The 23,561-nt window shown below is 44.0% G+C and overlaps 1 protein-coding gene across 1 annotated transcript; it reads left to right on the forward strand.

Annotated features, from left to right (window-relative positions):
* Positions 1 to 731: 731 nt before the first annotated feature.
* On the forward strand, positions 732 to 19,023 carry ctnnbip1 (catenin, beta interacting protein 1). Its single transcript, XM_040194260.2, has 4 exons — positions 732 to 979; positions 8,338 to 8,452; positions 9,901 to 9,991; positions 16,595 to 19,023. Exons 1-4 carry the CDS (start codon positions 762 to 764, stop codon positions 16,651 to 16,653), a joined length of 483 nt encoding a protein of 160 aa, XP_040050194.2. The 5' UTR covers positions 732 to 761; the 3' UTR covers positions 16,654 to 19,023.
* The last annotated feature ends 4,538 nt before the right edge of the window (positions 19,024 to 23,561 follow it).

Genomic DNA, 23,561 nt, shown 5'->3' on the forward strand with positions numbered 1-23,561 from the left:
CATATTGTATAATACGGTCATTGTTTTTTGTATGGTTTTCTTTCTCTATTTTGGACACAGAACCACATTCTCATATAAGACATGTGGCGAATTCTAGTGAACATACTGTAAGGATGAGAGATACTGATGATTTCAAGTGTATTCAAGTTATATATTCATAGCACAACTTGAATGTTGTGATCGCTTTACTAGTATGTACATGAAACATTTACATATGAATAGCATCAATGTTGGCTGCACATTTTTGTAACTTTAAAGCCAGTACACATTTGACACTGGAATACTTTGTTCAATTTTTGTGGGTAACACTTTCCATGAAGGACTTGCCTAAAAAATAAATGAGCTTCCTTAAAAAATACATTTGTCAGATTTGGGATGAACATTTGACAAGCAAGGACATCAGATTTTTCCAAATTAAATTACTTCAATCAGTAAGGTTTTGTTCTTTAGCAGACCTGCGTTTAGCAGTGCAGTACTGTACACTTGTGATTTGATACTTGGGTATTTTTTTTTCAATTTAAATCTACTTATATTTCTTCTACACCGTATTTTTTTAAACAGTGTTGTACTTTTCACTGCACTACGTGCATTTGTTATCTAGTATCTTTGAAGATTCAGATCATTAATACAGTACCTAAATGTACTAATACACTTATGAGGTATTTGTGTTGATACAGCAGTCAAAGAAAAGTAGTTTGAATAACTCCTTGCACCATTAGTAATTCCCACACTTTAATGCAGTTATAATCCAGTGATATGCCATGTGTAGTTCTGAAGAGGGCCAGCGTTTCCCGGTGCGGTGGCGCCCCCTGCGGCCGGTGGCGGTACTGAACATGCAGCAGGACGCTCGCTGCGCTGAGTCGGTAGTTCGACGAAGCTGCGCCGACTGGAGGGATGTGACCCCGGAACAGGACGCCCTCCCTACAACAACACACCATTCAAACAGAGCACAGAAGAAAGAAAAGCTGGACCAGGAGGGGTAAGGCTCACGCGTGTCGTTTCTTCTTGACGAGGCTCCACGTTGTCAGGCGTCTTTTCCCTCTCGAAACGATACGTGCGTCTGATTCCCGGGCGTGTGCACTCCTGGCAGAGAGCGGCGGCACCTGGATGGGTGTTTGCACCCATAGGAACTTCATTCAGGCTTTTGTCTCGGGCATGCTAGCGAGCTAGCGCGGCTGGTTAGCATCGACCGCTTTGCCAAAGCGCACAGCGAGGTTTGAGTGGAGACCAACTTGAATTTGTTGCCCAGACGAAAACGAACGTGTCTTCGGGAGCCTTTGGGTGAACCGTGCGGGTGTTTTAACCGCCGCCGATATTGAGTCGGATTCACGTCGAAAGAAACTGCGTTGAAGGCTCGCTGCTCGCTAGCATGAGCGCTGCTACAGTTTCAACGGTCGGCGTCCCGCGACATGATAACAAGGTCCGTTTAGTCATGTGTATTCGTCGGTTTCTTGTTTTGGGTTATTATCTGTTTTTTAAGTCCGAGGTTAGAGAAGAAGACTAGGAAGAAAAATTATCGTGGTTTAAAAAATTTAAAAAAATGAAGAAAAAAAAACTCGTGGAAGAAATCTCGGCTAACGCGCGTGCAACGTTAACCGTCGCGTTGTGGTAACGTTCGTTAACGTGAGTTTGTGACGTCGCCAGCACTGTGGTCTCCCAAATCACGCAAATCATGACGTGTAGCAGACTTCATGTGTAGACTTGTATTCCTACTGCAGACCCGTCAGTGATCCTTCACGCAGGAGATCCACTGCTGCTTCTCTACTATGTGCTCACTTTCTCTCTCCATCTCCGGGGTCAAGTCCCATTTTCCCAACTCTTCTCGATTCTCTATTTTTGGATCACCCATGGATGCATTGTGCCACGCTGCCTGTTACCCCCCCCCCCCCCCTCCGCCATGTCAGATAGCTGACAACCCCGTTGGGGGGTGAAACTGGCAGGCTGCCGGCAGCGGGGCATTGATGCCTGATGAGGGTTTGGCCACAGGCGAACTTCCCCAAATCCTTCTGGCAACTGGAAGAGTCGGTCATGGACGATAGTGTGTCAAGGCCGCCTTAGTTTGCGCACCCCTCCTCCACATGGATGGGGGTTTTTTTGGAGAGAGATTTGGGACCCCCCCGCCCTGCGTCCCTTGCAGTCGGAGCAGGTGGTCTTCGGCGGATCTCATCAGCTGCCTGCAGCAGAGTTTGACAAAGAGTTTCTTCACCTCACAACCCCTTGCTCAGCGCTTGGCACGCTCACTTGTCAGTCTGTCGGCATTTACCCGGCCCACATAGTGGTGATGCCACCACGATGATACCGGAGCGGCCTGGATCCATTTGTGGCTTACGCACGCAGTTCCAAGTGAAAAGAGGCTTCCTGGCGACGGGCACGTCTTTCCAAACGGTTCCAGAGAATCCAACTTCTCCGGGTCGTAGTCCGTCGCCTGGTGTGTATGATATCGTGCACATTTGAAATGCGTTACATTGTTCCATCGCACACAAAAGGCTATGACTACGCTTTTGAAATCATGCATCCGCACCCCGATGGGACCTCCTTGAGGCAGCAGCTTCTGTTTCAATTCCTTTGAGGCACCATGAGAAGTTAGCTGAGATGTTCTGAGATCATAAACCAGATAAACATGGTACATAGCATCAATGTGTGAATCAAATATTATTTTCTCTCTTCATTTTTCATACATATAATACGGTTCAATTATAAAAAGTATTATTTATAGCCTGGTGGAGTCGCTAGTCAAATGTCATGTCCTGCCTGCTGTAATGCGGCCAAGTTTTGAAGTAATGTGCCACAGAAACCCAGCTATGAACCACGCCTGTAACGTTGGGCAGGATTTAGGAGTTCATGCCTCGCATGGTGACAACAAGACATGACCTACTTATCAATCATGTTTTCACAATACAGTTCACCACCATTGTCCCCAAATACTGTAGCCATTGTTGTGGGCACTGTACTTATTAGGAGATGGCATCACACAGAGGGAGCATGCAGATATCCAACATGTCCAAGCCGGAGCTTTTCGGGGCGGTAATGTCCACCCGTCTGGCTCCTGCTGTTTCCATAACCCGAGGTAGAGAAGACACATGGTTTCATCGTGTCTGCTGCCGGTTCGGATGGGCAGAGACTGGCGTCACTATCAAAATTATAATAATAATATTAGATTTTTCTTGTGCTGAAATATTAAGTGGATTGACAGAAGTACACTGTACATAATTTGGATTTTCTATCAATCTTCAGAAATAATTTAACAAGCAAGATGGCTATTTAGTGCTTCCAACATGTAAAAAGTGAGTATTTACTTCCTTTATCAATTCAGAATCATTAGGTTGACGTTTGTTTGCAAACAAAATGGTTGACGGAGTTCATAAATGTTTTGTGTAAGATTTCTCAGTGACGAGATAAAAGGTTGAATAAGAAGATTGTTCTGTCCCAATTTCAGCGTTAATACTAGTTGTTTTTAGTAGATTTTGTGACATGGCAAGCCATGTGTACCTGGGGGGACACAGCTGCTCGGCACCACCAGGACAGGTTGTTGGCAGCTCAGCTGGCAGCCACACCAGACTTCTGACTTACTGAAGTTTCTCACACGTTTGTTTGGGATGTTGGCGCAGCTCATGATTGAATTCTTGGTTATTTTTCCTTCTTGGTTTTGGCTGGAGGCTCGTGTCCTCTCGGAGAGTCTTACAGAGTTCAGCCGGTTTGTGTGGCATCTGTTTTAGGCTAAACTTGGTTCGTCTGTCAACTTTTTCAGTTTGCAAGGAGGATTTGATTTCTTAAACAAGGAGACGTCAGTGTTTCCCCGTGGATCACAACTGTAGTCGGCCAACGTGGCATGGGTGGTAGTATTATGAACTACCGTGCACAATAAAATATAAAAAGGTTTTGTTTAAATTCCAGCCATTTTTGAGGGGTGCGGGAAGCCCTCCCCCCCACCCCCCCGCCCAATATAATAGCAGGGGGAGCACTGGGCCCAGTGCCTATGTGCACAGCTGATTCTAGAGCCAATGACCAACCTAACAAGTGGACTGGGCAGCCTCTGCCCCGAATGACCCGTAGCAAATGTGAGGGCCTATCACATTGCATACCGTAATCTCTGGCTGCAGATCTCCACTCCGCCGCGTGGCCCGCCCAAAAAAACTCTTTTTGTTTCTCAGAGTCACTGATGGACACTGATGCACAAGTGTTCATAAGAAATCTGGAATGCGGAGGCTGGGCAGTGGATGGGCTTCCCTCCCTGTTTAAGCAGCATTACTAAATGTGTAATTTTCTTTTAGCTGTATTGCATTTTTGCAGTACTTCTGGTAAACTCTGAAGTTAACTTACAGTGATATCTAAATCACAATCCTTGCATGCTTTTCACCAGGTAAAAATAACATTCCTGCAGCTCTGAAATGTTTTGAGCTTATTGCTGTAATAGTTTATAATAGTTTGTAATAGAAATTCACGTATTTCTTTCAAATGTTGCATACATTTATCTTAACATCTTCAAGGTATCTTAAAGAATATGTGCACTAGTATCATGGTATTAATTCCGACCGTATTGCTACCTACTATACCAACAGCAGGTTTAGTAATCTGTTGTGTGCACAGATGGAGTGAGATGGTAACTGGTGATACCATAATATATATGTTAACATCGGCATGCGGGTCATTCTCCAATACACATCTGATTTAACAGCTGTAATGCATAATGTGATATTTCCTTTTAAAGTTTTTTTCCAAACTCTGCAATACGTATATATGTTGACGCCATCATTTAAATGATGATTCCTAGATTTCTCTGTTCAATGCCAGCGGTGCTTTGGTAGCTGTGCTGGCAAAAGGGGCTCAACATCTCCACCCAACATGACAACACTGACAAGAGCCCAACAGGGGCTGAGGAGGAGGTGCTGGGGGAGGTGGGGGGGATTAGGCCTAGATCAGCATTAAAGAAAGCCTTTGATTACGTCTGGAATATTAGCCGCGCACGTCTGAGGCTGGCTGAGCAATCCCTCGGGGGATTAGTGTCGAGCCAGCCCACCCCGAGAACCTGACATCGGGCCCACACAAAGGACTCTGACGGGCTTCCCGTTGTGGTCCCAGAAATGATTTCAGACATGTTCCCCTGAGGGGTGCGTACGTCAGGATAATGCTAGAATGCCCAAAGAAGTCTCAAGGACAGTTTGTTTTCCAGAGCGCTACTTATAGGTTTTTAGCAGAGTTGTGTCAATCGCCATTATTCTTTGTCCCATCCTGATCGAATCTATTCATAAAATGTTGTTTTTTGCCTCCTATTTCTAAGCGGTGTTGTTAGAAATGATTAGGCCAATGGGTCAAATCACACAGATTTTCCTCGAAAAAATAGGAGATGAGGTCTAGCTGTCTGTCAAGGAAGGATCTGGAGATCCTAGTAATTGTGCTTTTGTCAGCACACGTTATTCTTCCAAGTAAAGTTTCATCAACACTGGTGCAAGAAATATTACATGAGAATCATGCCACTCAAACTTATTGTCAGTCTGTATTTTGAGTAGTACAAAGTTGGATGTCTGGAAAGCTACTTCTGCCAAAAAAAGCAGTTTAATCCTCCCCGTGGGATGAAAAAAATGATCTAGTTGCAGAATTATTATTATCTTATGTGCTATTTTAGAACACAGGCCACTGAAAATATACTTGCCAACAATGACAACATACTGTTAGGGACGTTTGGCTTTAGAATCATGTACTTTGTCTCGACCCGGTGTTTTTAAAATGCTGTAATCCAGCAGTGTTACGCAGGGAGCCATTGTTCAGAGGTCAAGTCTGTGGCAGTGAGGCCTGTATGCCAGGCAGCCGAGTACCATCTGGCTCATTGCTGGAATTAGAAACACGGTTGGAAAGTTAGTTTGTTCAGCGGGATTACACAAATGAAACCACACATTAGTTAATAGTACACATCGTTGTCACTGTTGTATACATGTTGTCACTGACTACCACAACTGTAATGACTGATGAAGTTCTGTAGCTACTCTGATGCCCCAAACGCTCTACTTAACAGTGGCACTGCCCCTTCTAGCCTTGCAACATTAATTATGGGAAATACACAAAAGAATGACTCCTTTACCTTTCCTCTTTTATACTGTGATTTTTAAACATGTCATATTGTTTATCAACCTTTCACCTTTCCACCATTCTTTACCTCCCAGAGAGATTCTCCCTGCACTACTTTTGTTTTTATAGCAGATATATAAACTGTGAAAATACAAAATGCAACCCTCAGAACAGCAGCCTGGGCAGAGAGGGTACTAAATCTATCCAGTCTTCACAGTTCAAACGCAAACATCAGAGGATCAGCAATGCTTCAGTCATGGAAGCACCAGGCCAAGTCATACAGATGATGAGTGTAGAATATATATATATATATGACTTTTGTACAGCAAGGGATGTGAAAATGGTTAAATGTCGAGTATCTATGGATGTTTGGTTCATCGTCATCTTTTAACTATTCTAAGACGAGATGCGACCTTTCGACAGTCAAGAAACCACCATTCTCTCCACTCACCGTCTACTCTCACCTCACGCACAGGTGCCGCGTTGCGCCCAGCGAGCTCCTGACGCGCCCGCGTTTGTACCAAGCTTGGCCTCTCTGCCTCAAGTCGCCGCTCCTCCACTTGTCTGGCGAAATGCGCTTTGAAACTTGATCAAAGGCGTCACTGCTGCTGATACACGGAAACACTGCCACCCAGTTTCACCCTTGCCGCCACCATCCTCGCCGAAGGTGTACTGAGCGACCGACACCAGTCAGTCATGGCGCTTTGGGATTTTACCGGCTCTCCAAATAAACCCCGGCAGATGCTCAGGTGGAAGTGAATAAGTGATGCCTTTCCCTCGCTCGGTGTCCTGTGGCTGGAACACAGAGGTGAAGACCAGAGTCAAGTGTTATTTGCCTGCATTAAACAGCCGCCAGAGATTGGTGTGATTCTACGAGGACATGGCCAGAAGCTCGGCCCTCCAGCTGCTCTGATCTGGATGAATCCCCGCGCTCACAGTCGCACCCAAACGCCAGCCAACGGTGCCCCCATTCAATCCCCCTCACCCACCCGGCGCTGGGTAGTGGGGACGACGAGCCAGCTCCTCAATTAAATATAACCCCACATCAAACGGACTGTCAACATGCATTAGTGGCCCTTTGTACAGATAACAGGCCAAAATAAATTGCCAGAACTATCGTAGTGAGTGTGTTTCTCTCTGGATTTTTGTGATTCTTCGGAGAGAACAAATCCTGACTCGCATACTGATGTCCTCTCTGTGAAATCTATTTTCAGACCAGCCTAAATCTTTAAAAGATGTTTTTTTCTCGACGAGTAATTGTTTTCTTTTTAGCTATATCAATTAGTACATTTAAGGCTGGAAGTCAAGGCGCGTCGCAAACGGAGCTCTGGTGCGACGGCGGCTGACCTTGATGTGTGCACATCACAGCGGAACCTATCCCTTTTCTGTCATCCGCATTAGCTTTGGCAGCTCCCCCCTCCCCCCACCCCCTTTCTTCCATCTTGCCTATATTTTGCATCTCTGCAGACTGACAGAGAAAATAGGTCATTAGTAAGACGGGGAATATGAGATGGAAGAAGCGGGCCGTGGCGAGATCTGCGTGAAAACTGCCATGCAATATTAATGACGGCTGTCCACGCTGCGGAGTGCCAAACCCGCTCTGTGACTTACAATATTGCCACTGATTTTAGACCACTGGATAGAGACTCCATTTTTATCCAAACCGTCTGTACCTCTAGCTCCAGCCTAGTGCTGGACGTCAGAAAGGTCCGGTCAGAAAAACGTGATCCTTTACACATAGAGTCATGTAAAAGGCGGACATGGTCCCGATCATCCATTGCTTGGTGGACGGCCATTCCGAAACCTCGATCGTCGCCATCTGGGCTCATGTGTCGGAAGAGGGTGGAACTAAGTACAACTGAACGCTGAGCAACATATTGTTAGGTGACTAAAATGTGACATTTCATATTGAGCTGAGAATGCACATTGAAAGAACTAAATGCTCATAATTCACAAACTGAACCCAATGGTGTGTTGAAAAGGTTTGCTGAGGTAATAAATCACGGCCGAAGCACTTTTTCCAATAGAGTAGTAAAGAATTGAATTGTTATTCACTCCTGCTTTGTCTTCACCTTTCAGACTCTGAAATTGCTGCCTGATAAGGACACACACAAACACACACACGGAACAGGAACAGCAACTATTTATCGCTTTTCAAGATAGTCTGGCTGAAAAACATCACTCTTTAAATATTTGTTATCTTCTGACAACACCGAGTGTGCAGCTTCATCCTTTTGCAGTTCCTGTGTAACATTTATTTGTTGGTGTGTCCAGAGCCACAGGAGCAGGGGGGATGAACCGCGAGGAGGCCCCGGGGAAGTCTCCTGAAGACATGTACATCCAACAGAAAGTGCGGGTCCTGCTCATGCTGAAGAAAATGGGATCCAATGTGAGTGCAGTGTCTCCACTAACAAACTGTGGCCATGTTGTTTGGTTATTCACATTTTGCGTATTTACATGGAAGCAAAAATGAGGTTCAGGCTCTGCTTTGTGTCCAGCTAATGTCAGTATGCTACTTGAACCTACCTTCTTTTTAACAATATAACAATGAATAAATGTACTTTAAATGTCTTTAAACTAGTGTGCTAGGGTACCACTTGTACCCTAGCGTCCCTCTGTGGGTTCTTTTAAGCCGCAGAAAGACTCAGCAATCTGGTCCCAGCACACTGATAAATGTTTCACTTTGGACTTAAGGCAACTCTCCAAAATATTGTTTTCGGAAGATTAAATTATCAACGCTTTCAGAAAGAACAGCGAGAACCTGTTACGAGGCGTTTCGGCCCGATCAGCTGTTTATTTTCACACTCGCTGTAGGAAGCTCTGTCTTTGAGGACATAAACTCAAGGCTGTGCAGTTCTTTGTATACAGTCGCAGTGTTATGTGAATGTACAGTGGAGAATTCCTCCACGTGTCCAACGGAAAGGGGGGCGGGCGGCAGAGGGACCACTTCACGACTGCTAGGGCCCGTAACCTGTTAGTAGCTGCTAGGCTACTTCCATCTCAACATTTACCCTGCGCCGCACGCAGTCTGCAGAGGACCACCACTGTTTGTAGATTGCTGGCACTTCAGACACAGCCCAAAACAAATGATGGAGAGTTGAGAGAAGTGCACAAGGACAGCGAGTTGCTATCATGTTCCACCCGGTGGAATTCTGCATCGGAGATCATCGAATGTGTGTAGTGTTGTGTCTGAAAAAAATTAAACTACAGTCTAAAATACATGTTTTCTAAAGTGATTACTCGTTAATTTATAAGATTCCGTCTTTAAAGGAAAAACAAACCTTTAAACGATATTAATGAATTTCAAAATGTGAGATTAATTGGTTCATTTTTTCTTAATCTATTGACAGCTCTGAATGTTTATTTATGACAATATTTTTGTATATAGTCAAAAATATTTCATTATGACAACGTCCGATACAGCTGGTGTAATGACAAATATAAAATTTGAAAAGTACTTAAACAGGTGTTTTGTATGTTTGTTGTTACTTTTTACAAGTAGCTGTTGAACAAACCACAGAGATGGAAACATTACATTACATTACAGGTCAGAAACATGTTATGAGACGCTCTACATTAGGTGACTGAAACACTGACTTTGTGATTGCAGCAACACAACCCATCCTCCGATCAATCCCTTTCACTGTCTAAACGAGACAAATGGTCCAATATTCCCGAGACCGTGGACAGAAAAGCAGATGCATCAATTATTTATAATACCTAACCCTTAACCAAAACTATATAATATAGAGCAAACGTGTGTACTCCCTCAAGATAAGCTATGTAATTTGTCCTTGTTTGCAAACTGGAATAGTCACTTTGTTCACTCCCTTTCAGCTCACGCCCAGTGAAGAGGCTTTCCTCCGGAGTTACGCGGGTGTGGTCCACAGTCAGATGAGCCAGCTACCACAGCACAACATAGACCAGGGTAAGGCGCACGCACGCACGCACGCACGCACGCACGCACGCACGCACGCACGCACACACACACACACACACACACACACACACACACACACACACACACACACACACACACACACACACACACACACACACACACACACACACACACACACACACACAGCTCCTCCTCCTTAGTCCTCAGGCCCAATAGCTTCCCAGACGGTGCACAGGACTGTGAGATTACTAACGCACTGAGTCACTTCTCCTCTGTGCCTGGGTGCATCACGAGAGGCCAAGGCAGAGTTCAGATATTGACGTGTTTGCACGATAAAGCAAATGGCCATTGATAAAGGTCGTCGACAGATTATAATACTATGCTATGTTGCACACATATGATATGATGGTCATGCCTTTACAGGGCATCAGGGGGCGCTGTTGAGCTTTCTTAATCTTCACCGGTTTCTTCTTTTTTCAAACCACTAGAGGGTGCTGGATGAAATACAATGGTTTTGTGTGTGTGTGTGTGTGGAGGGTGACACTGCAGTTACCTGGAGAAGTAGCAGCAAATTGCTTAAAAATACTATTTTCCTGTAGACTTATCTGCAGCTTTCCAGGCTCGGTCCCAACACGTCTCTTCTGATATTTGTCCCTCAGGGGAGCTTTTTAACTCGGGGAAATTGCTTTCTTCACTTTACCTGCAATGAAGAGTTATGTCTCCTTGTCCGCGTCCTTTCTCTGCAGCTTTGTTGGAAATGTTAAACATGTGGTTTCCTATAAAGAAGGATTTTACAGGGGTATTAAGGAGACACGTTTGCATTTTTTACAGCGTTTCTTGATTAAGCAGCAAAACATTATGCAGTGACTGGCAAGGATGGTATCAGGTCTACAAAAAGCACATCAGCGCATATTATAAGATAGACATTTTGAAGGACCCTTTCTGTCTGCTTAACTGACTTCAGACAAGCGGCCTGTTTGTACCTTCCTCTATCGTCATGCTTTTCAATACACACAGGACTCCATGTCTCTGTGCCATCACTACAGCTGAGAAGAGCCTCATTAATATGGACGAATAGTGAGAGGTGCTCAGAGTATGAATTATGCATCACAAAAATAGACACATTTAGTATAATCGGCAGCGTGCTACGTACTGAGTGCGCCAATAAAATATTTGTTGTGTGCATCTTTTGCGAAGGAGTGTGATTATGCGAGTAGATGGATGGGAGGTAATCACTTTGGATTATTCAGCGCTGAAGGACAGCGGTTTGAAGGTATCTGCTCATTCCAGATCCTTTGAGGTAGTTTGAAGAAGTCCACCATTTGATCTCATTTAAAAGAAAAGAATACCAGCATGAATAATAACAAAACATTTTATTCAGTTTCAAAATATCGGTATTTGTGTGAGCGACTCCTGCACTTTGTGACAAAGACATTCACGTTGATGGAATTTCAATGTCTTAATTATACTGTACATGAGTGCGGAGGTAAATCAGGTTGTACTCTCTGTTCTCACTCCATTCTAATGACAGCGGGCCCCTCCCCGTCTGTAGTACCCTCTGTCCCAGTTGAGCATCGCGCCGTCTGACTAGCCAGCACATTTCCAGCTGTTCATCTTTGTGTGATCTTGCATCACAGCAGTTCCACCATCAGACTGCAGACGGGCCTGAAAAGAAGCTTTAATTCATTTAATTTTGTCTGAATAGGCTAGTGTGGCTTTTTTAACTTAGTAAAACGGCGGAATAACAATTTGAAGAGTTGTCTGAACTCTGAAAAACTGAACTGAAGACTGCTGTTTGATGCCATTTGACAAAGCTGTTTTCGAAATGTAAATGCCTCTCTGGCCCAGGTTTTTGATGGCAATAGCTAGTAATGCTAGTAATAATAAAACCTTTTTTTTTTTTAAAGCACACCGTTTACTATCATTACTACTCTGCTTGCTGTAATTATTTCGAGTGGATGATGCACCCCTTTTAGCTTGTCAAATAATACCATTTTGTCAGGTTTATAGAATAATTCATAGGCTATTCCTTAACATTTGGAAAACTCACACTGTGTTTAGTTGGAAAAGCATTTATGGTATTATCATCATTGGAGATCTGACCATTAAGGGTCAAGGTCAGTTTGGACATGCTGGTGCAGGATGCTTTCGATACCAGCATCCTCAAGGAGTCTCAGCATAGAGCCAAAGCGTCACGTGTCAGACACCACCTCATCGATCGATCGTCGGGATGCTCAGAGGGCGCCGAGGGCGCTATCCCGATGTTGAGACGCGCTCGGGTATTGATCGCGATAAGTCAAGGGCGGGTTGAATTCAGGAAATGTTAGATAGACCTGGAGACGTGAGAGCAGACACAAGCTAAAGTGACAAATGGAAACCATTATGTCTGGGGTCAGCTTTGGCATATTCTGATAAGGAAACGTGTGTATGTGTTGTGTGTAGAATCTATTCATGACATGTGATAGCGCTGATTGAAATGTAACCCGAAACCTGGATCGTTCCCTCAAACTGAGAAACAAGAGTAAATCCACCCTTGTTCTGCCACTCGTATATCTTTTATATCTACGGGGTCATATAATTTGCATTTTTTACATGTTTTAATTGGCTGATTACCATACATTGAAATGCATAATTGTGTTTGGCACTTTTAATGAGGCCAAATAGGAATTCTCAGGCAAAAGGCTCTGATGCTTTTTTCTCATTCAGCTCTTAGCAGGGGTAGCTTTACGTAGCTGAGGAGCGCCTGTGTGTGAACGCTGTTATTCTGTTTGTAAATGAAGTGTGAACTCATTCGGAGAGGCCTGTTTTTGTGTAACCACTGTGGCTTTCAGAGCACCGAGGTTTTGTCTTCTGTCATTCCATCAATTTAAATTGTGGCTGACAACCTGTCAGTTTGAACCGTAGACTTGTTTGTTGTGTCTAATTTGACGAGGAACGTTTATGCCTCCCCAGAAGGATGTCTGAGGACGTCAACAAAAGAGGACGGGGGGATGTGGTTGTCATGGAAACCTCAGCTGTCCCAGGAAAGCTACGGTTTCCTGCGAGCTTTGGTGCCGCTGCGTCGTGCCGCTTCGGTAGATTGGAGCGTGTGTCATTAAGGGGCCTGCAGGCAAGCTGGAGTGCTGATGACACAGCAATAGTGTGATTATCGCAATCGCCCTCGTTCCTTCTCTCCTTTCAGCGGCCGCGCACAATGCTCAATCTTATCTACGCTTACAACCATGTAGAGTGCGATGCTTACACCAACCTTCTGGAGAGCTGGCCATGCGAGGGTGCGGACTCGCCTTTGTTTGGCGACCTGGGGCGGAGCGGTATTGATCCGTTATCTGGTTTGTCACTGCAGCATGAATCACAGCCAGCGACTGCGTGGCTCAAATCCCTCTCGTCCGCATGCCTTAAACTTAATGTCATTAAGTCTAAAATATCATTGTTAGCTGAAATTTAGTGCAAGCAATCATCTGCATATGCAATTAAGGAGATTTTATCAGGTTTATCTTTTCTGTTCAAATAAAATAAAATGGCATTTATGCTGATCTGAGTAATCATTTAGTAATGAATCAGCCGTCTGTAGTTCTGTGAAGTAGACCTGCTGTGTTTATTGGTGTTAACATGTGGACCACATACACTGGTCTGTTGTGTGTCGTGCTTCTTTCCTGGCCTGAAGCCGTTTTTAATGGGAGGACGGCGTGTCGTAAGTTGACTCCAACGACAGACCGTGACCTCCAGCGGCGCTGCTGCTCCCACAAACACCTCTGTGCTTCATCACTGCAACAGTTTCTCTGTGCTTAGTTCATTTTCAGGATACCTTTTTTCAACTATGTGTTCATTTAAAGTCTGAAAGGAGACTTTGTTTATTTGAAAATTAGTGGCTGTAAATTGATCTGCCTCTCAACACTCGAGAGGCAACGATTAGTCATTCATTTAGTTTCTTATTTTCTTACGGTAATAGATTTATTGTTTGTCTATTAGCTGTCAGAAAATTAGCAAAGCACCATTTTAGAAACACTTCTTGGCTGTTGTTGCTTTGATATTCAGTTGCTCAACCTATACAATCATTGTTTTAACACCCGAGGGTACAAACGGGACTTTCAGACGTGATTTTATCAATGTTTGCCCTCTTTTAATGTATTAAACAAAAACACTATATAAATACATCTATATGAAAACACTTATACTCTTTTGCCTGAAAAGTGCATTCGCGGGGGCTTTTCTTCCTCTCTAAGTATCCATTGAGGACAAATCGGATGCGTGTCCTTGCTGTTGTTTATGTAATCCTCTGTCCGGATCTGCTGTGTGGAGACTGGGATCAGTGCACTGCGGAGGGATGAGCCGGAGAACGGACCGACACGGATCCGCCTCCTTGTCAACGAGCCGTTGGCTCAAAGGCGGCAGCCGCCTGCCATCCTCTGCTGCCGTCTGATTTTTATCTGTCGCTAGGCAACAGCTTTAAGGGACTTGACGTCTTCATCGATTTGGCTTAAGCGTGTGCGTGTGTGGCAAGATGAGGTCCGCACATGACTCTCGGTCAAAAGGAAAACAGATATAGTCCACTTGGCTCATATTTCGGGGGCATTTCTGCTGTCCATTCGGCTCCAGTTGCATCGTGTCCAACGCGTCCTGCCCGTGAAGGGCCTGTCACACGAGGGTGAACTTATGCCCACAACCACAGCATGATTCTGATTTATTGTGACAAACGAGTGTTTCTGCAACACAAAACCATCCTCTTGAACAGAAGTGGTGTTCAGCAGCAGTGCGGCTCCGGTCCATTGTGTGTGGCAGTACATAATTGTCTCCTGTTCAAGCATCCTTATCCCGGCGTGCTGTCTCAAAGCGGAATGAGGATATTAACTGAAGTCGAACAGCACGTCTGTGCCAATATTGGTACGTGTCTAGTTGCTTCTCCTGCTTCCGTTTTCTCCATAACCTCATTTGATGGCCAATGCGCTTCCGAGAGCAACTTGGCAGTTCTTTGAACCCGCCCCCTCCCCCGAAAGAAACATGGTAATCATCTTCCCCGCAGAGATAACCAAACAAAACCCCAAATTCTGTATTTGTATTTGCTGGCTGAGGAGGGTCCGCCCAATGTGCCAAATACATGTGGAGGCTCACAGCCCCTGGCCTACTTTCATGTCTGCACAATAATTAAATCCAGCAAGCGATTGAAGGCTGTGGTCAGGAGCGTTTGTTTTTAATGTGCCGTTTGAAATACTCAACTCTGCAAAGGCGTAAAAGTCTGTTAATATTTGTATGATTGCAGCCTGTGAAGAGTTTTTTTCCTTCACTTTATAGCCCTTACTGGAGGCCCTGGGCCAAGTTGTCATTTCCCCCTCTCGCTTTGAAGAGGTTTTTTTTTTTTAGATGTTACTGTACTTTCAGGTCTCAATCAATTTCCTTCCCTTACTGGAGCATCTCACCAGCCAAGAGGGACTTCATGCTTTCCTACTTCATCTGGCGGAATTATTTTTAAGCTCTCACACGTTCTTTCAGGAATGTCTACGCACGTATTGCAAGTCTTTGCAAGAACAATCTAGCCTATACGAGAGAATACTTTGATACATACATTGAGGTAGAAAAGTAGTGCGTCAGTTTTATCTTACGAATTGGAAATGGAAATTGTACATTTAGTCATCAGAAGAAAAACCGTCTCAGCGGGTGTGGACGCCCTGAAATGACCTGATGAATTGCAGTAGGCAGACTAATACGTTTTATAAGTTACTTATTGAACAAAACCCAGTTGACAGTCTCACTGTGTAAAGGATACCGTAATCATCGCAGGCACAAAAGGAGGATAAAGGAGGAAGGAACAACACAGCCCTGCGTGCTGCAGACCATATCTGTTCTCTTTCCTTCTCCAGAGCTCAGTGAGGTTAATATCACCAGAATCTGGTGGTGTTGCTCACAGACCCCACCGGTGCCACACGGCCCGGCTTGAAGCCTCAGATCTCAGTGTTATCACGGCCGAGCAGGATGCCGTGCGTGCGTGCGTGCGTGCGAATTGGGTCAGAATCCAGTGACCTGTAAGAGACTCACATCTGATCCCAGTTTGTGACTTGTGATACATTTGAGCTCCTTGTGGACACATCTGGATGCAGATCACCTGTGCGAGGTGTGGTTCCAAGTGTTTGGTTCATTTAGACGGGAACTGCCCGTTACAGGTTGCTTCTAGTGTGGATTTCAAGCATAGAGTTTTATTCCTATTTTGGACATGGAAGTAAATATTTAGTATTTCTGTCCTAGACATTAATACAGGAATTCTAAAAATCTCAAACAAATACACTACCCAGACACAATAAATGAACCAAGCGGTACAATAGTGACATCATGCCTTGATGTTATCCTTATTGCATTTACAAAAGCCTCCAGTTGATAAATACTCTCACATTCTGCATTTGTTATTTACTATCGCTTTGGCCTGTATAATAAATAAACACTTAATCCTCTTAAAAGCCCTTATTCCCAAGGTGTACGACAAATGCATTAAATAAGATTGTCATTTTGCATGCATAATGTTCTTGTGGACATTGTCTCCCGCTGCAGAAGGCAGAATGTCAGGTCAACGTCTCTGTTTGATGGAATTACAGCTGCCACCCATTTGGAGGGCTAACCTGTCAATCTGCTGTCGGTTTTCAGGTGCAGAGGACGTGGTGATGGCGTTCTCGCGGTCAGAGGCGGAGGACCGGCGACAGTGACCCTGGGCCCCTCTGCCCCCCACCTTTACTCCCCAGTGCATCCACCTCACCTCCCCTCCAACCCCCTTCCCGCACGTGATCCACAGAGCAACTCCTCAAACACGACACTGATGAGCTCAGGAGAGGAGGGGAAGAGACTCCACGAGGTGGCTGCCCCGCTCCCGCCCCCCCCCCACCACCACCACCAACCCCCCCGAGCTTTGCTGCAGGTTGAAACCTCAGCCGCGAGGCAGTCAATGAAAACACTCACAGGTTGTGGATGAATATCAAATGTAGTTTCTTTTTATTTTTTTCCGGGTGGGTTTGTTTTGTATTATTTTGTCTGTGTTGAGGTTCAGGCAGTGTTACATGTTACATGTTGTCTCTGCTGACCGGTCGCTGGAGGAAGTGAGCGGTCAGCAGCTAATTGAAGCAAAGAGAAATATAGTTTTGGCCAAGCAGCGAGTTTGAGGATTTATCTTTTTAGGGGAGAGATTTCTAATTATTTCTGCTTGCCCTGGTGGGGCTCAAATGTTTTTTGATTCAGCCGGTGTGTTGTAAAGGCCTTTGTGTCTGTCATACAAGGTGCCTCATTTATAAACATTTGACCCCCCACAGCCAGATGTTGGGATGTTTCTGAAGAGCGTCGATACGTCTCTTTAAACCTGCATGCTGAAGGCCAAGTAGTCAAATAAAATCTAATGTGTTCAGAACTCTTCCCAGGCAATTAATTTCACTTTATATCCAATTCCAGCCTTTTTATTTATCACCTTGCGCAGGCGAGTTGGTCGTAAAAACCAATCAGAGAGCCGTGAGCTCCTGTGACCCTTATGTTAATGTACAAATACTATAATGATACCCTGAGTGATGTGTGCATTAACACTCACAACAGGCCGGCCGTGAACCATTTATGTTTGATTAGCGGGGTCGACCCAGTGGGAAGACGAGGCCGGCAGACTCTTGTTGTTCTGCTGCTGCTTTATTTTGAACCACATGCTGTTGAGAACGAAGCAATGCTTTTCTCTCGAGGAAGGTGCAAGAATTAAAGACACTAGCAGGCGTAATCATACATGAAACATACACCTTCCCCAAAAACAAAAACTGGTTTGGGGTTATTGTGACAAAACTTTTTTTTTTATTGTACAGTTATCTTGGAAAATGGATTGTGCCTATTTGATTTGTTGTTTTTTTCTTATGTTTAATCTGTAAGATAACATTAACACAATGATTTGAGAATATTGATGAGAGACGAGACGCTGTAGTGGTAATTTATTGTTTACTGAATTGACTTCCTCCAACGCATCGATGAAGACGGAGAAGCAGTAGATCGTTTAATGTCATCAGCAGTGACTTTGTTCACACACACACTACATTTCTAACTGGGCGCGTGAGAGCCGAGCATGAAAGCTGTGTGCTGTTTCTGACTGGACTGCATCTCTTGCACTGTCATCAATGGGATATTTGCAAAGAATGCATTTTGATATTTAGGGAAGAGATTTTTTTTGTTTGGTCAAATGGATAAAAGAAAACTTTGTAAACGTGTTTTTATTCCTTCGATGATTTAAAAAAAAAAAGGTATCTTCTCTGTGTTAATTGACTCAACTGGAAAAGCTCAAATGAATATTTGTTAACAACCAACAGATTCTTTTAGTGACATTATCAATATTTAATGTATTTTAAGTACAGTTTGTCAACTTGTATAACTTAAAAAATAATTGTACCGTGATGTTTTGAAGCCAAGCATGTGTGCCCCGTGGTTTATATGTTCATCAAGTCTTTGAATCCGTGGCACATTGACCATTGTTTGTGGAAGCTACTAGCTCTTTTAACATGTTTCAGAAAAAAAAATCATTTTTTTGTGTGGGTAAAGTGTTATCCATTTTTTGTTGTTGGCAATAACTTCTGTTTTGAATGTCCTCAGTAATCATTGCGATGTAATCAGCCAACCGATCGATCACGTTGTCCACTTCTGACAAGGACATTTGTCTTTTTACGTTTACTCTTGTTTTAAAACATTCTTTATTACGCTATGCATTGTTTTCTCTCTCTAAAAGGCGTCTTACTGTACATTTGACCTATCGAGGATTGTCATGGACAGCCTCCATTCTGTATGTGTGTGTGTGTTTGTGTGCGTGTGTGAGATCATCGTTGAACTTGCGACCGGTTTTGTTTTTCAGCGCGCTGTGGAGTTTGACCAGCATCGATGTATCTTTTTACTGTGATGACCTGACGTTGCCTAATTGTTCTTTTCTTTGCATTGCTTTTGTATTTTATTTCCCTCTCAGTTGACATTGATTAGTTGGTTTTGTTTTGTATGGCTGACCATGTCTTGACTTAATGCTTCCAAATCCTATACCAACTGAACCATTAAAGATATTTTAAACAGTGAAAGATTACTTTTCCTTCTTTTCTCCATAATTGGATAGAACTCGGAACACACGGAAAGGAGAAACTGTGATGCTGGGAGAAAGTATTCATCGTAAGCAAAGTATCTTAAGACTCTATTACCAGAATATCTGTGTCCAATCAAACGAGGGAGCAAAGTGGGTGCCTTTTCTCGGGGATGCAATTCAGCTCACTTTTTACTAAGGATGATGTGCGCATGAGTATGTAAAGAAGTATGTTTGATAGTTAAAATACAAATTTTGTTATTTCTATACTAAAATTGTGGTTTGTTGCCTCAAGGCAGCGTTGTGCAGTCAGACCACTTGTAGGGGAGATGCAAAGTACCAGGATGTAGACGTACCAGGAGCACAGGGCCAGAGATGTAGCAAATGTGTTCTATGTCACTGATTGAAACCCTGACCCAAACAACAACACTGACTCAAATGGACGCTGGTTAACATGAGTTCACACGTTTTGTGCATTTTGTACATAAAGTGTTAAAAAATACAAGGCAATAAACCAACATTCAGTTGGAGGCTCATGACATTTTTCCTTAAAAATAAAAACTCATGCCATTGAAATGTTATAAGAAAAATAATTAATAATAAAAATAACCCTTTGGTCTTGTTACCATGTACGTGCAGAATAAAGTTATCCTTTTATTCAGTCGGGATAATGCAGTTGCGAAGATAAATCTGCAGACGGCAAAATATGTTACTCAAGGTCCACTTTCCTGATTGTAATGGGCCGTCAAAATATCTCTTTTCCAATTCAAGGTCCACTTGCTTGCTTCTTCTGAGTTTCCAAATATATCAGTTCTCATGAATTTTGAGGATTTCTGGGGACCGAAAAAGTTTGCAGATTTCTATAAAGTGTGAACCGTCACAGTCTAATGCTACACCTTGTTAGCCCCGATAAGGACAGTGTCTCTAGCAGAAAGCTTCTTGGTCTTTCAGGTAAACAAAACCTCACACAAATAGCAGCGGCATTTTGCATTTCTCTCTTGTTAACTGGCAGTAACTACCCACAGTCTTGTACATTTACCTCTCAGGTGTTCAGGCAGATGTTTAAAATGCTGACTCGTCCTCACATTGGGCTCCACGTTTCTCCCGCGCTAATGATGAACATCTGTTCGCCGTTCCCGTGCCTTTTTTTCACAGATGCATAAAATCGTACGATTTAGAGAGAACAAGCTCTGGGAATAACACGCCAGCTGTCGGCACATTTTCTTATTCAATATTCATGCACAACTTAGGAGCTGTCATTTAGTGCCATTACAACGTTCTCTCTATAACGAGTTGATGCTTAGCAATACAAACGCCGGCCCTGGGTGTTGTGTCCCGGTACGACTACATGAACACCTCTGAGCTCCCTCTCCCCCCCCCGTACACGTGAGCTCTGACACGCTTATCCGATGTCAGAGCGATCAGACCCAGAGCTCAGCAGACAGCACGAGCCAGCCGATCACTGCCACCACCACTATCATCACGTTATACAACAGTGTGTGTGTGTCTGTGTGTGTTTGTGTACTTGCACGGTGCCAGGAGCCCACGCGTACTGATGACGGCAGCTTTAGAGCAACATGAGACGCGCGGCCACACGATAATCCCACTTTACACTATCTACAGATCTGGCTTTCTATAATTGCACATATGGACGGTTGTCATGAAGGTGATTGTTCAGATTATTCTGAAATAGAGAATATTGGGATATTTCCCTGTAAGAATATTGAATACATTTTCTAGGAACACGTGGAAACAAAACAAAAGAAGACGTAGTTACTGCATCATATTAACATTGTGAATAAAAGTTCTTTGTCATCCAACAGGACCCAGGTAGCTTGTCTCTGTGCTTAACATGTATGGAAGGAAATGATCCAATTATTAGAGTTTTATAAACCTTCAAAAAGCATAAATAAGCGTGTTTAATATTTGCCCATTTGGAAATGATAGCTCTGTAAATAAGTGTCAACACAGTAATAATAATAATGTACTTTTATAATATCACATTCTTAGGCTAAATGAACTGTTTATGTCCCACTGAATGAACGCTTTATCTTGGATATACATGTTTATTACAAATAAAATATCTGTTATTTAAATATAACTGAACTGATAATCGGAAGGGACCTTTATTTTGTGAAGAACACGTTGACTAAACGGGACTAAAATAACTCCACCCCATGAATTTCAGAGGACGGATGCAGCTTTACAGCCCAAATTAATATGATCAGCTCCAACTTTCATCTTCAAAGGAAAAGGAAAAACGAGCATGCGGCAACTCCAGGAGCGAGGGAGGTGACCCCCCCCCTCTCCCCATCTTATGACTCAACATTATTAAGCAAAAGCCAGGAGCGATTCAGAGAAGAGGAGGCGGCGGCACGTGGGCAGAAAGGCTTTAGGTTCTCCGGCCCTAAAGCTGTCTCCAGGGTGGGAGAATGTCTCCCTTCACGCCCTCTGATCTGTAACCACACACCGACTGCTCAGCATGACAGTTACATGCAGAAATGGATGTATTCATAGAAATAATTCTATTGAGAAATGAGGGATACTGCCCTTAATTTAGTGTGGTTTGGCTTAGCATGGCTCAATAGCGATGTACCGCACCCTGTTTAAAGAGCTTTGCAGGTGGCCTCAGAATGAACTTTATTCACTCAGTTACCTGTGAACAGTTTTTAAAGCCCCCGGAGGAGATCGTGAACACCACTTGTTTGTTTTTTCTTCATTTTGGGAATTCCCGTGCGGCGTGAGATTCCTTTTCACTTACCTCTGAAAGTACTTCATCTTTTTAATTTCCCTTTAAAGTTTTGATCCCTGTCGCAGTGACGTGAAACCTTCTTCGTCACGAAAAGCACATTTTCATTTCTGCACTGATTTCCTGCTGCACCAGGTCGCTCCGGATCCGGGGCCCCACGTCGGTTTCGCTGCTGGGAGGTTGTGAGCTCGCTGCTGTGGACCTCCTGTTTTACAGTGACAGTTTTACTCGAGACTTGCAGCAGCAAAGAGGTTTGCAGCCTCCAGTCTGTTTCCTTGCCGTGCCGTTATGGCACGCTGCTTCCCTGAAGGCGTACTGACTGCAGCCATCTGCTCCAACCCTTTCTAGCTGTGATGTTTTTCCACAATATACTCTCAGGACCAACAGTACCTGTCCTCCTCCAGGATTCCCACTCCAATGCCTTCCCTGAGTCAGACTCCTTTCCTGTTCACAATACAGTGTGTAGGCAAAATGTCTGGTGAAGCCATCTCTGGTTTTTGCATGTGACACGTGTGTAGTCAAAAGTGGTCTCTTGCGGTTGAAGTCATATCGCTGTCCAGCTTTTGACTTGCATTACCTTGACTACCGTCTATAGACTACAGTTTGAAAGTGTAACTCATATTAAAACAGAAAATCCCTGTTGATACGAGTAAAGGGTCTGCAGGCGTAATCTGAAAAGAGCTGAAAAAAATCACGTAATTTGTGTGGAAAGGGCACCAAATGTCATAAATGCAATAACTATCTCTGAATTCATGCACAAGGTTTAGCTAGGGCCTAAAAATAACAAGCCATGCCTTCGACTGGCTGTCATAACAAACAGATTCTGGTTGTGCCATCAGGCCTAAAGCATGCATCACGTTGACTGAAATAAGCACGAGTGACTGCTGTTGCTGCGGGAGCGGCGTATATACTTAAACAGCGTTCAGGGAAGATCTACAACAATAACACAAGTGCCAAAGAGAACTGCAACTGTCTGAAACATTAAAGGTCCATAGGAATCCACAAACGACAAAGCAGTGTCTTTGTCCAATGTGGTGTTTTTCCGTCTTTCTTTTCCTCCGAGTGAGTTAACCTGATGAAATGATGTAAACTTCCCTTCTCATTTTGATGAGGAGGTTTGTAGGAGAAAAGAAGGATGCACAGCAATCCCGGCATTGATTCACAGACTCACAGCCGTATTCATGTCTCTATTCAGGAGACGAGATGAGTCTGTAAACCATAGCAACAGGTAAGACTAATGTCAGTGTATTTGGATGACTATATCTCTAACGTGTTTGGACCCGGTACACTTTAAACCACCTAACAGGCCATTAAAAGCAGGATAACGCCGGCGTGCTCGTGGACTTTGACCCCGGATAAATAATTGGAGCAGTGAAGCGGGAGCAGCATCCGGGCTGCATGCATAGAAATGACTCAACATTCTCCCGAGGAGTTGGCAGGCTGGACAATCAATCACGGCACTACTCCGCTCTGATGGTAGCAACATTACATCTGCTCTCCCCGTATTACAAACCAGTTCTTCTTCCCAGATGGTGAGTAATTAATCAGTGAGAAAAAACATTAACGAAGAGAAAGAAACAAAGGTGGGGGGGGGGGTTACGGATTGTTGTTGCTGTCACATCCCTGCTGTCTGTAGCTGTGGCTTCCGCACCCTCCCCGTCCTACTCAACATGCACGGATGCACAAAATACCAGGAAAACATTCTCAAATGAATGCAATCCAATCTCTTAGTCAAAACACAGCGTTTGTGTCAACCTCCCGTAGGTGTGTTACATGATACCCGTCACCTA

Source organism: Gasterosteus aculeatus, chromosome 2, assembly GCF_964276395.1.
Source record: "Gasterosteus aculeatus chromosome 2, fGasAcu3.hap1.1, whole genome shotgun sequence".
Classification (NCBI taxonomy): domain Eukaryota; kingdom Metazoa; phylum Chordata; class Actinopteri; order Perciformes; family Gasterosteidae; genus Gasterosteus; species Gasterosteus aculeatus.